This window comes from Macaca mulatta, chromosome 7, assembly GCF_049350105.2.
Source record: "Macaca mulatta isolate MMU2019108-1 chromosome 7, T2T-MMU8v2.0, whole genome shotgun sequence".
Taxonomy (NCBI): Eukaryota; Metazoa; Chordata; class Mammalia; order Primates; family Cercopithecidae; genus Macaca; species Macaca mulatta.
This window is the reverse complement of record NC_133412.1, coordinates 19290167-19303834: the sequence shown is the minus strand read 5'-3', so window position 1 is coordinate 19303834 and position 13668 is coordinate 19290167. Positions and strand designations below refer to the sequence as shown.

The 13668-nt window shown below is 51.0% G+C and overlaps 1 protein-coding gene across 1 annotated transcript in view; it reads left to right on the top strand.

Moving 5' to 3' along the window:
* The window catches only part of EHD4 (EH domain containing 4), a 72083-nt gene extending 58793 nt beyond the window's left edge, over positions 1–13290 (top strand). Inside the window, 2 exon segments of the mRNA NM_001258135.2 lie at positions 5676–5840; positions 12600–13290. Coding sequence (NP_001245064.1) covers positions 5676–5840; positions 12600–13136 — 702 coding nt within the window. The 3' untranslated portion in view covers positions 13137–13290.
* Positions 13291–13668: the final 378 nt, after the last annotated feature.

The following is a 13668-nucleotide window of genomic DNA, read 5'->3' as shown; positions in this document are numbered from 1 at the left end:
TTTATATATTTTTTTCACAACTCTGTATTTAAGGAACAGGAAACCTTTAGAGTGGGTTTTTGGTTAGCCTCAAAGATCACTTCTTACAGTCTCAGTAGACATCCTTCTTGGAAGGCGGCTCACACTCTGAGATGCCAATCAGGGTTCGTTTCATGATTCTTTAAAGGAAGCTATTTTGCGAAAGCTCAAAAAAAGGGTTTGGAAAATATCGTTTACTTTTATTCAGCTATAACTAAAATAGCCAAATTAAAGAAATTATACTCGTACAAATCCCAAACAGTGCAAGTTCACTGTCAGATCCCACCCTTTAGAAACATATTGCCCAAGAATAGGAAAGGCTGTCACCCATTTGGAGATCTTTGCTCAACAAAAATGAGGCAACATTTGAGGAAGAAACAAGTAAAACTGAGAAAGAAGAGGAGAGCTCAGTGATTCTCAAAGTTCACTTTAGTTCTGTGGAATTTAGCTTATTCTTTCAAACATAGACTCTTCTCAGTCACATGTGATGTGCAGAGCCTGGCTTTCCTGTCTGTTTGCACTGTCAAATTCCTTCTATAGGCCGGGCACGGTGGCTCACGCCTGTAATCCCAACACTTCGGGAGACCGAGGCGGGCGGATCACTTGAGGTCAGGAGTTCGAGACCAGCCTGGCTAACATGGTGAAACCCCATCTATACTAAAAATACAAAAATCAGCTGGGCGTGGTGGCGGGCGCCTTTAATCCCAGCAACTCAGGAGGCTGAGGCAGGAGAATCGCTTGAACCCAGGAGTCAGAGGTTACAGTCAACCAGGATCATGCCACTGCACTCCAGCCTGGGCGACAAAGCAAGACTCCATCTCAAAAAAAAAAAAAAAAAAAAAAACCTCCTATAAAGAAATGACACATTTTTGGTGCACCAAATGGATTCAGGCTAAAGTGTGTGAGAATCATGATATGATGGATCATGAAGATCGTGGTATTGCCTAGTCCTCGGCAGGGCTCTAAAAATAACTCAGTCAGCAGCCCTGAGCTCCTGTGGACGTGTGTGTGTCAGTGCTTGAGCCCATAAATGGAAGCCTGTCTCTTTGAAGGTTGACCTCAGACGACTGTGTGGCCCCCTCCAGTCCCCTTTGAGGCTGCACAGAATTACTCATGCCATTGGAGCCAGTTTTGATCTGAACAGCATAACAAACCCTTGCTCAAGTGGGAACACGTCAGCCGCCTTTCTCTGCCTCTCACAGTCTCACACTCTTGTTACCCCATGGGTTCATCTTTTGGGTCTCGGGCTTATTAACTGAATTTTTTATATTATCATAAACCCACTTTATAAACGTGCTGATACCCTGGCTTTAAATACTCTATGCAGGTTTCCAGTCCAAAGCCGCAGATCTCCAGCAGGTCGCGTTAAGTTTGCGGATGAGCGTGGCACAGGCGTCACCATGCCTTCCCAGCCCACCTTCCCCCACCTACTGCCTGATCCTCACATTTCATGAAGCTTTTCATTCCAGCACTGGTCACTGCCAGCATCCAGCACTCGCTGAACTTACCCTCCAAGCCCAGAGTAGATGTGGCCAGTATCACTCTTTAGTATGTGTGTCTCAGTCTTGGAGACACACACACACACACATCATTGGATGCAATTAATGAGACCTGTGTCAGAGTGAAAGTGTGAACTACATATGCATTCGTATACATTTAAAGGGGAGGACATTCCTTTCTGCTTATTGAGTTATTAGCCTAGAGAAAAACTCATTTGTCATTTTGATCCTTTTGATTTCCCCCAGTCATCCCCGTTAGATGCCTTGGGGCTTCTGCAACTTTACACAGGGCAAAGGATGACTTGAACAAGATACGAATGTTCAGAAGCCCCCAGAGGTCAATGTAAATTAAACACTTGGAACCCAAATTCATTTTATTACTATTTAAATAGAGAGAGTTTATTAATTATTTGGTAAGGAGTAACCAGCCAGGAGCCCTCTCGCGCATTCTGCACCTCCAGCTGTTGGTCTTTGGCCATTAGTTGATAACAAGTTGCATTTACTCTTCTTTCTAGTGAGCTGAGTGCATTCAAATGCATGGCCTCTGCTATTCTCATAATAACTCTGTGAGCTGAATGTTGCTGTCATGTCTAATTTGTGGATGAGCACGCTGAGGCGGAGATCCCACGCCTGGCCCCAAGTTGCTCAGTGGGTAGGCAGTGGTCACGGGGCCTGAGCCTCATCTTCCAGCGCTAGGTCTAGTCCCCCTCTTCTCTTTCCTACTCCTCCTCTTCCCAATTAGTTTTATCTCGGTATAAAGGTCAAAAGACCCGTGTGTTTCCACCTCCTTCCCCAGGGACAACCGCCAGGTCTGGTCCTCAGTCTGGCATGTATTTGGAGACACCTTTGACACATAAGTGCAGGAGTGAGCTCTGGAGGCTGACTGTGAATTTTAGCCATTCAGGCTGTCCCGTCTGTTTACCAGACGACTTTAGAAAATGACAGGGTTCCATCCCGCCAGCAGCTCGCAGTCTTCACCCGCATTCCCACGTGGTGTCCTGACGTGTGTGTGCCATCACTGTGTCCGTGTTTGATGTGTGGGGAAAGGCAGAATAAAGGACCATTCCAAAGCCTCTCAGTGAATTAGACACGATCAGAAGTCAAACCTCAGATCAAAGTTTTCCAAACTCATTCTGTGGGACACAGTTCATTTTCAATTCCAGATTTTGAACAACTTCAGTAAGATTATGAACGCATACCCACAGGGAGTCATTAGTTCTTTCAGGACAGGAATGAGGCACTTGGATGCTAGTGCCAGCTCCGCATCTGCCAACTAGCTGTGTGACCTTGAGTGAGTCACATGGATGTCCTGGGACCAGGAATTAAATTAGATATCGGGGGTCACTTCCAGATTCAGTACTCCATGATGCCAAGAATTATAATTTACCTTGTGACTTGATGAATTTATTTATTTATTTATTTATTTATTTATTTATTTATTTTGAGATGGAATCTTGCTCTGTTGCCCAGGCTGGAATACAGTGGGGCAATCTCAGCTCACTGTGACCTCCGCCTCCCGGGTTCAAGCAATTCTCCTGCCTCAGCCTCCCGAGTAGCTGAGACTACAGAAGCACACCACCACACCTAGCTAATTTTTGTATTTTTAGTAGAAGCGGGGTTTCACCATGTTGGTCAGGCTGGTCTCGAACTCCTGACCTCAAGTGACCCACCTGCCTCAGCCTCCCAAAGTGCTGGGATTACCAGCGTGAGCCACTGCACCCAGCCAACTTGATGAACTTCTGAAAGCAGGTCCGTGCACAGAAGCTGGCCCTGGGTTATTACCTAGGACGCACCAGGAAGGGCAGGAGGCAGGTGGATGTGCAGAGGCAGCGTAACAGGAGACTTCCACAAAACAGGCTAATGGAACTTCCCAGAAGTGGAGGCTGGGGCCGAGAGCAGCCGCAGTGTGAGCAGGTCACCTAAGGGTCATGACTCAGGTGGCACCAGGCTGGTGGAAGGAGGAGGGAGTTGAGACCTGGCACGAGATGAGCCCCAGGTTTGTCAGGGCGCTGGAGGGCTAGTGTTGGGGCAGCCTCGGTCATCAGCCAGCAAACACCACGAGGCCTGAGACGGAGCAGGTGCCACTCAGTGGGTGGAGGGTGCGGCAGGTGCACATCAGCTGAGTTCAGTGCAGGTAAAGCGGGCCCTGGGCACCAGGGAGTGTTCAGGAACAGTGTGCCCAACTTTGGGGGCGGGGGGCAGGGACTGGGCGAGCAGTCAGACAGATGAGTGGGAACTAAGCCCTCCCTGAGCTGGGGGAACGGGCAGCTCAGAGGTACCTTACTAGTAGGTGGTGAGGGGTCTTGGGAAGCCCTGTAGGGGCCTAGGCAGCTGCTCCAGGGTGGGGCCCCAGGGCAGAGAAGGGGGGTGTCTCAATAAGAAGCCCTTGTGTTTGGGAGATTGAGCAGCTGTGGGGGCCTCCTGCTTCCCTTGGGGTGGCTCCAGGGTGGGGTGAGCCTGAGCACAGAAGAGAGAGTACACATAGGTATACACGAAGAATATATACATAGGCCCAGTCCAGAGTTCCTTGCACCAAGGAAATGATGCGAGGACAGCTGGTGAGCAGCTGGTTCTCCCTGATGGAACATGGCAGCCCCTCCAGTTTGAGGGTGCTCCGCCAGCCCTGGCCCTCCCCAGCCCACCCACACCAAGCCAGGCATTCACTGCCGGAGGCAAAGGAATTGGTAGCTTACCACTTGCTCATCACAGCCTCAGGAGCGCGGTTAAAGCCCACGGTTCTAAATAACGGATCCCAAACTTTGGGTTTCTCTAGTTATCTCTAAGAATCTTGTAAATCATTTCAGTTGTCTTCATTTGAAAAATAAGGACATAAACAAGTTTGCTGGTGACAGAAAAGTTTAGCGTTCTCTCTCCAAGTCCATCCTCTCAGCGGTAGCCAGGCTGCACAGTGTCTGCTTCTGTTAAACGACCCTTGTGCAGACGGGAAGTTGGCATTATCTGACCTCAGCATGTCAGACCTTGCATTAGGTACTTAGGTTAGCGTCCGAATCCTCGCAAAAGGTTTTTGGCTGTGTCCAGCATGTGTCCACACACGGGCCCTCAGCTGAGCTACAGAACGTATCTGCTTACCCCCTTTATTTAATTTCAACTTCCACAAGATTACAGTAGAAGCCTGTTTTCTTCAATTACTCTGGAATTCAAGATGTACAAAGAGGCCGGGCACAGTGGCTCATGCCTGTAATCCCAGCACTTTGGGAGGCCAAGGTGGGTGGATCACCTGAGGTCAGGAGTTCAAGACCAGCCTACCCAACATGGTGAAACCCCGTCTCTACTAAAAATACAAAAATTAGCCGGGCGTGATGGCTCACACCTATAATCCCAGCTACTTGGGAGGCTGAAGCAGGAAAATCGCTTGAACCAGGAGGTGAAGGTTGCAGTGAACCAAGATCGTGCCGTTCCACTCCAGCCTGGGCAACAGAGCGAGATTCCATCCAAAAAAAACAGATATACAAAGAGAACTTTTGTAGTGAACTTTTCTCAATATCCTGAAGCTGGAAATCAGTAGAAGAGTGGAAATGTTAAGGCCAGATTCTCTCCCCTCCAATGACAGACCCCAGGCCCCAGTGATCAAGGTTTCTGGGCTCCTCTCCCAGAGGGATCTTCTGCCATCCAGCCTGATCCCAGGCAGCTGGTCTTGTGCAGAATGACTTTCGTTCCGCCTGCAGAGATCTCAGAGTCTAAACCTCCCACAACGGGGGTTATGGGAGTTCTCATCAAATTGTTCACTGGGTACAGATTTCCATGTTGATCAGCCATTGACACCAGCCTCCAGTTTCATTTCCTGGTGCTCCCAGGCACCAGCCTGGTGAAACTTTCTCTTGAGTATTCTGGTTAATTGCCAGAACTAAGAGCTCTCCCACCCAGGCCCCACCCATACCACTCACTCCCTACAGGCACCAGAATTGCCACTCAGAGGCACAACGGAACAGTAACCGTAGAATTTCCCCAAGTCTGGCCGCATTCCAGCCACCCTTGGACAGCTACACTCCCCCTGTACCCTCCCCTCCTCCTGTGCTTGGGACCTGGTCTGTGTGGGTACCTGCTATGTGTTATGATGGAGTTAAGATGCGATCTTGTTTGTTCCTTCTCTGGTGCAATTCTAAATGACACTTCCCTGCCTGATCTGTACCCCTCCAGGTGCATGCCTACATCATCAGCTACCTGAAGAAGGAGATGCCAAGTGTATTTGGAAAGGAAAACAAGAAGAGAGAGCTTATCAGCAGGCTACCGGAAATCTATATTCAGCTACAGCGAGAATACCAGATTTCTGCAGGGGACTTCCCCGAGGTCAAGGCTATGCAGGTACTGGGAGCCCCTCACAATGTCATGGGCAGAAGGTGGAGATGCAGTGCCACATTGTCTGACTGTTTGCTGGAGACACATGAGGGTCTCATGGTTTAGGATCAAGGAGAATGCGCCTTCCTAATGGTGATCCATGATAATAGGCTATGAATAAAGCAGAAATTGTCTGTCTTCCAAAATGAGTAAACAAAGGAGACACATGGCCAAAGGCAAACGAAGCTCCCATGAGAAAGTCAGGTGAGCAGCCCTCTCAGACTGTGTCCCAGGAGGCTGGTTGGTGTTGCGGTGACACTGCTTTTTGGAATCCCAGAACCTTGAGGGAATCAGAGCTGGGAGTGGCCTTGAGGGTCACCTTGGGCGGCCTCCTCCAGCCCTGCCCGGACCTGCCCCACGCTGTGGGATTATGTGCTCAGGCGGCCTTGCTGCTGCAGGCTCAAGGGCTCCAGCAGGGGCTGTGGGGCTCTGCGGACGCTGCTGGACTGTGTGGGCACAGGGAGGACCATGCTTAAAGGCTGGCGCTGGGCAGCCGTTGGCCCGCTGTCAAGGCCTCTCTTGAGTTGTGGCCGGGCGGCTCTAGCCAGGCAACAACGGGTGCTGCATTCAGCCGCCCCGGCCCGACCAGCATATCTACCTGTCCGTACTGCTATTAGATGAGTGTGCCCTCACAAGCGAGGCCACCCGTCTGGCGTCTGGGCTGACAGTCCTCACAGAGCCAGGCTGGCTGTCGTCTTATCTGGTGCAGGGACCCCTCTGCCCTGGGGGCCACAGTCCTCTCTGTAAAGCAGGAGCCACAAACTCAGATGCCTGCAGCCACTACCCAATAACACAAACAGTGGAGCAGGCCAGGCGAAAGAGAAACTCTGTCACCCTTGCTTCCTGAAGTTGCTACAGTGCCTCGCCGCGGGGAGACGCTGCTCTTGAGCCCTGGGGCTCTGCAGATTCCTCCCTTGCCAGGCCTCTCCTGCTGGTCCCCTGTGAGCCCGATAACGTAGAGAGCAGACTCTGGAACCAGAGCTACTCATGACAAAGCTAGCCTGGGATGGCCAGGTCAGAAGACACCCAGGGTCCTCTGAGCTGGGGGAAGGCAACAAGGAAAGCATGATCTCAGGAGCAGCCGTGGCCCACTGAGATGGAGGATACAAGGAGGGCTGAGCCTTTGCTGAGAATCACCTGGAGTCAGGTCTATGCCCAGTACCTTAGCACCACTGAAGGTGGGTGAGCAAGCAAGTGCAGGATCCAGCCGGCCACTCCAAGTGCTGACATGGGAGCAGGCTCTGTGCAGGGTCTGCAGCCAGACCAGGTCTGTCACCCCAAGGGGAATGTGGCAGTGCCCAGGCAGGGATGCCTGCAACCCCAAAGCCCCAGAAGGGGTGTTACAGTATGCTAATTAGCTCTTTTAGTTCTGCATAATGTTAGCAGCTCAGTCACCCTCTTACCCTGCTCTGGCCCATGGCTCTGGACCAGCTGGGCCCCACCACTACTTCTGTTGAGTGGCATGGCTACCCTCCACCAGTGAGGGCGGAGGGCCAGTGTTACAGCCTTTCTGGGTATCTGCATTTGGTGGGTCCCAAGCTCTTGTCCCACATCCGAGAAGAATGAGGTCGTGCTGACAATTGAAGGGTGATGAGGGTGGAGGATTTTATTGAGCAACGAAACAGCTCTCAGTGAAGAGGGGATGGGAAGATTGGGTCATCTCTCCCGAAGTCAGGTCATCTCCCCAGTGTGGCTGAGTCTGGGGTTTTTATAGGCACAGGTTAGAGGAGTGCATGCTGATTGATTTGTGAGTATACAAAAAAGATTAAAACAAAGGCATCAGTGAAAGGTGGGCATGACAGTGTAAAAACAATTAGGGAAGGGTAGGTATATGTAAAATAGGTGAAGGGTAGGGATCAATCAAAGAAAAGCAGCCAAATGGGAAGACACGTTCTCAGTCTGGTCTGTGGATTTGACTTGTAGCTTGGCCTGCAGGCTTTAAAATGCCTTTGGCTTGAAGATAGAGTTTCACTGGAGACCCGCCCCTGTCTGCCTCAGCATTTGTCTGCCTCCTGCTGCTATCACTGTTCTAGGCCCCTGGAATAAATCAGAAAAAAAAAAAAATGAACAAATGGGGCTGGACATGGTGGCTTATGCCTGTAATCCCAGCACTTTGGGAGGCCGAAATGGGAGGATCACTTGAGTCCAGGGGTTGGAGAACAACCTGGGCAACGTAGTAGGACCCTGTATCCATTAAAATATTTTAAAATTAGCCAGACGTGGTTGGCTCATGCCTGTGATCCCAGCCACTTGGGAGGCTGAGGTGGGAGGATGGCTTAAGCCCAGGAGGTCAAGGCTGCAGTGAGCCATGATTGTGCCACTGCACTCTAGCCTGGGCGACAGAGGAGACCTGTCTCAAAAAACAGAAAAAATGAACAAATGGAGGTAAAAATAATTGACAACAACCCCATTGTCAGGACACATGTTTCTTCTTACAGTATGAGCACCGTTGTGCTTCCATGTAATTGGATTATCTGATATCTGATATTTAGTATCTCTCTCCCACATAAGTCTGCGGCTCCATGAGATCAGTGACCCATGCCCTGTTCACTGCCATATCCCCAGCATCTAGGACGTAGTGAGTGCTCAGTTAACACATGCCGAATGAATCGGTAAGTTAGTGTAAGGCCATATCACAGCAGGCTCTCAGGCCCTGACCCAGCCTCGATTCCCACAGGGCTTATAGACCAGGGGTTCCCAGTGCCAAGGCCTGGAAGCTGCAGGAAGAGGCCTTCTTGGGAAGTAAGCTGAGGTCCAGTCACACCACCCGATTCCTTCAGAGAATCCCCAGGAATAAGGCAGCATGGAGCCTGTCAGGAATGCTCAGTGACACCTGATACTGCAAGCTACCTTGCTGTCACCGGAAGCTTTGAGGGGCACATATGTGGATTAGGGCCTCTCCCATCCCTGAGACTGTTAAAGTCTAACATCCTCTACAACATAGGCCTTGACAGAGAGTGGGCATACGCTTAGACGTGACCATATTGTGATCTTTGCACAGATCAGGGTCACACGGAGAGTTTGCTGATGCCAGTATAGGTTGCTGTTCTCCCTGTTCTCTCATGGAGCCAGCTAGTCAGAGTGACTCTTAGCTGTAGCAGTGAGAGGAGCATGTATTTTGAAGGCTCTTCCCTGTGCTGGGACAGGCCCTGCAACCCACCTGTGTGGCTGCCGGTGCGTGCCTGGCACACTCTGGGGAGGGACCATGACTGACAGCACAGTGTCAATACTGCAGGACGAGATGAGCGCCAGAAGGGCCACCGTGACTGCTGACTCTGATCTTCCCACTGGAAGGAGAATTTGGACCCCTCAGCTCATGAGTTGGCAGCATTTCAACAGCAGAGGGCAGCAGAGTCAGCCCCGTCTGCTCAGACCCTCCGGTGGATTTGCAAACTCTTCTGGTGAATGTTGGCAATTAATGAGCAAGGGACAGCCCTACCGGAGACGGGGGCTGGGAACGGACCTTTGCCTCTTGAGAGGGAGCAATTCCAGGGTCCTAGCTCAGTGGATACAACTGTCGATGGGCAAATACCTTTAAGTTCCCCAGTGTGTATTCATCCCAGTAAGAACTATTTTGGACTCACCCTGGCAGAGGGCAGGGATGATGATGGTTTGGTGCTGATGTCAGGAGTGACATGATGATGGTTTAACTGGTGCCCCCGCAGTCCCCGGTCAAGCCTGGGGGGGACCACAGGGATGAGAATGGAGAGTTTATTTCCTGCCTGCCTCCCAGGACGGGAATAACTGCTGCCTCCTGTCCACCCCGCAAATATGCGGCCGCTCCCCCGCCAGTTTTCCAGAGCTCTGCAGTCGGAATCCACGGCCCCTGCAGGCTGGTGGGAAGTCTGGGCAGGCATCACCCTCCTTTGTCTGCTGGACCAGACACAGGGGCTCTGTGTGCGCTCCGAGCACAGGCTCATTCTTAAGGAAATAGGGTAGGTGTTCACGCACCCGGGGAATCCAAACTTGTTGAGCCAGCAGCGCCGGGATTTTTGTGGGGGATGCCTGCTCTTCCACCTGCTTAGCTTTCTCTTTTCCATCTCCTCGGCTGACTGAGACGTTGGTGGTAGGAGCCCGCAGTGCAGGCCGCGGTGTTTGGTGCTGATGTCAGGAGTGAATGCTAGTGACTGCGTTTGAGAGACCCGGCCTGCAGTACCCGCTGCTCGGAGCTGAGCAGGGGCCACACGCTGGGTTTGCACGATTCAATGGCTGCTGACGTTGCTACCTGAGAAGAATGTCAGAGTCCCTTCCCTAGAGAAATGTCAGCCCGTTTAGCTGATATTTCTCAGCTCTGTCCACCCACCGTCTACCACCCGGGAATCCCCTTCCAAATGTCAGCCCAGAATTCCTGCCCTGCCACCCTAGAGACCATGATGTTGATTCTCTATTGGAAACAACCTGTGTGTCCAGCTACAGGGGACAAGGTAAATGAAGAATGGCCCAGCTCTGCAGTCTAAGTTCAATATTCTGTAGCTGTTAAGAGAAAGGTTATGTAAAAATTAATACCACAGAAATATATGACATATTGTTAACAGTATGGTATTGTTTCAGTGTGTGTGTGTGTGTGTGTATGTGCATGCATGTGTGTGTCTGTGTGTATGTGTTAATGGCTAGAAATGCATGCCCAGATATGCTAGCAGAGATTTTTGCCAGATGATGAGATTATAAATTATTTTAAATTTTTAGTTTTGCTTACCAGTTTTTTCTCAGTTTCTCAGTCAGAAAGCATATTTATGATAACACCAAGGTTTTTTTTTTGTTTTTTGGTTTTTGTTTTTTTCCCCTAGCAGCGTGTCACATTGCTTCTGTCCAAAACAGCAAGGTCTGACTTTTCCTTGCAAATCTCCCTGCCTCATCTCCAGAAAACTGCACACCTGCATGGCCTGTCTTTTGGCCCCCTCTAGAACTGTACATACAGAAATACTTCACACATAAAACCTACCATACCTGGAACATTTCTGCATTTGTTTGATAAAACTACTGTTGAAGACATTTTTCATCAGATCTTTGAAGCTCCTCGTGTAAAGCTCTAGGTAACTCTCACAGTTCAGGGCCACGGAAAGTTTGTCTCTTGCAATAAACAAGTGTTTTCTCTCCTTAGACAGTGAGGGTCCCCAGGGGTCCCCCTGGGCAACTGAGCTCTTCTCCATATCCAGGCAGTAGTTTTCCTTAACCTCAGCCATCTGATGTGATTATTCCCTTCCTCTCCCTCACATATATATATAGGTCTCATGCCCAGGCCGGTCTTGAACTCCTGGGCACAAGCAGTCCTCACACCCTGGCCTCCCAAAGTGCTGGGATTACAGGCGTGAACCACCGAGCCTGGCCGCTCTCCCTTTTAATGACTTGGCTTTTTTCTTTCTAATGACTTATTAATTTCATGTTATCCTTTTCACTGTGTTATGTCAGGTCCTTTTTTAAACAATTGGAGTGTCTGTCCTCCATTACAACATAAGCTCATTTAAAGCAGGAACTATGGCTTTTCATATTTATTCTATATCCCCAAGCCCCAGAACAGGGGCTGGTGCAGAGTAAATGACAAATAAAAGTTGGGCAGGTGGGTGGATGGATGAATTGTTGGCTGAATGGATGGATGGAGGGTTGATTGAATGGATGGATGGTTAGATAGAGGGTTGATTGGACAGGTGGATGGATGGACGGATGGATGGAGTAACCAAGGAGAACCAAGGTAGGAAGGTCATTTTCTTCAGTGCCGTCCACAGAGCCTCTGTGGCATCCTGTAGTCTGCCCCAGCCTGGGTGGGCAGTCATGTTTACCAGGCCCCCTCTAGAGCCTGTGCTTCTGCTGCTCTGTGGGCTGACAGGCTGCCTCGCTCAACAGGTGGATCTAAGACCTGTCCTGACCTGGCCAGTGATACTCAGGCCTACTGGCTACGTGTATTCCCTCGGGCTCCCCAGCCCTACTCCCTGCTCTTACAAGTTCCAGCTTTTGCTTACTTGTCCATATTTTTGAGATGACAGTGGATCCATGATGATTATTTTTTATGTGCAAGGTCTCCATGGCCCTGCCTCGATACCTTCCTGGGGTAGCGTGGGTGCTCCTGGTCAGGCCGTGCTTGGTGGGGCTGGTCCTACAGGGTTCCTGTTGAGTAGACCCCTCAGCTCATTCATGAGAGGTTAGAGCCACTGAGAAGGCGCCCTAAACTACATTTTTTAGGTGCTCTGAAAACAAGGTATTTAATTAATTGTTTTACATAAATACAGTCCTTCTGTCACAGCTCTGTGTTCCCACTCGGAGAGCATTAGCGAAGAGCCAGGAGACAGGGACTCTGCCTTGCCTCTGCCAGACAGCCCCTCACAGCTCCCTGGAAAATGGGGTTCTAAATGCCTGCCCCTCCTTCCTCCCAGGATTGCTGTGAAGATCGGCTGAAGTGTGTGGTGAACTCCCTTGAGAAATAGAATACTAGCTCTAGAGCATTTTAAAAAGGCAGGTGAAAAAAGGTTTCTCAGAGTCCTCAGAGGTTGCTGTCACTCGTGCGGCCACCAGCGGAGATTGGCTGCCGTAGGAAAACACCTGTTTCTTGTTCCAAAAAAACCGCTCCTATATCTGGTACATTTGGATACGGGAAGCTCCCAAAGAATGCACTCCTGAGTAGTGCGTGGTGGGCGTCTGCCCGGGGCAGAATTAGTCTCCCTCCAACGGCCCCCAGCTGTTTCCCCCTGAAGAGACCGCATGTAACCCATCCTGTGGTTTGTCCTTCTGCAGGAACAGCTTGAGAACTACGACTTCACCAAATTCCACTCGCTGAAGCCCAAGCTGATCGAGGCAGTGGACAACATGCTGAGCAACAAGATCTCGCCCCTCATGAACCTCATCAGCCAGGAGGAGATGAGCACGCCCACGCAGCTGGTGCAGGGCGGCGCCTTCGACGGCACCACCGAGGGCCCCTTCAACCAGGGCTACGGGGAGGGCGCCAAGGAGGGCGCCGACGAGGAGGAGTGGGTCGTGGCCAAAGACAAGCCCGTCTACGACGAGCTCTTCTACACTCTGTCGCCCATCAATGGCAAGATATCGGGTGTCAACGCCAAGAAGGAGATGGTGACCTCCAAGCTGCCCAACAGCGTCCTGGGCAAGATCTGGAAGCTGGCCGACTGCGACTGCGATGGCATGCTGGACGAGGAGGAGTTCGCGCTGGCCAAGCACCTCATCAAGATCAAGCTCGATGGCTACGAGCTGCCCAGCAGCCTGCCCCCCCACCTCGTGCCACCCTCGCACAGGAAGTCCCTGCCCAAGGCCGACTGAGGGGCGGGCCGCAGAACGGGGCGGGAACTGGAGGACCCGGGCCTCAGGCCTGCTCCGCCACTGACTCACCAAAGGACCTTGGGCAAGGCACTGCCCTCTCTATGCCTCAGTTTCCCCATCTGTAGAATGGGGAGGGTGGACACTGGAAACTAGATGACTTCTTTCACCTCCAAAATTCCCTTTGTTTCTATGAAAATATTGGGGGTAGGAGGGTGGATTAGGAGATTGAATGGTTGAGAAGAAAGAGAAATTGTCCAAAGAGTCCTCAGAATCTGCCTGGAGCACGCATGGGGATGGGCCTGGTGCGTCCCGGGAACCCCAGGAAGGGAGCCGGGGCTTACGCGGAGTGGCTGGGTCTTCAGGCTGCCTGGGCTGTTCGTTCTCATGAACGACTCGGGAGCAGCTGTCTGGCCCTCAGAGGGCACCAGGAGGCAGCAAAGATTATCTTATTTATTTTATTTTGTTTTCTGCTATATTTAGAGCGGCAAAAAACAGAGCAGAGGGTTTCTGCTGTCTCCAGACTGTCTACCGA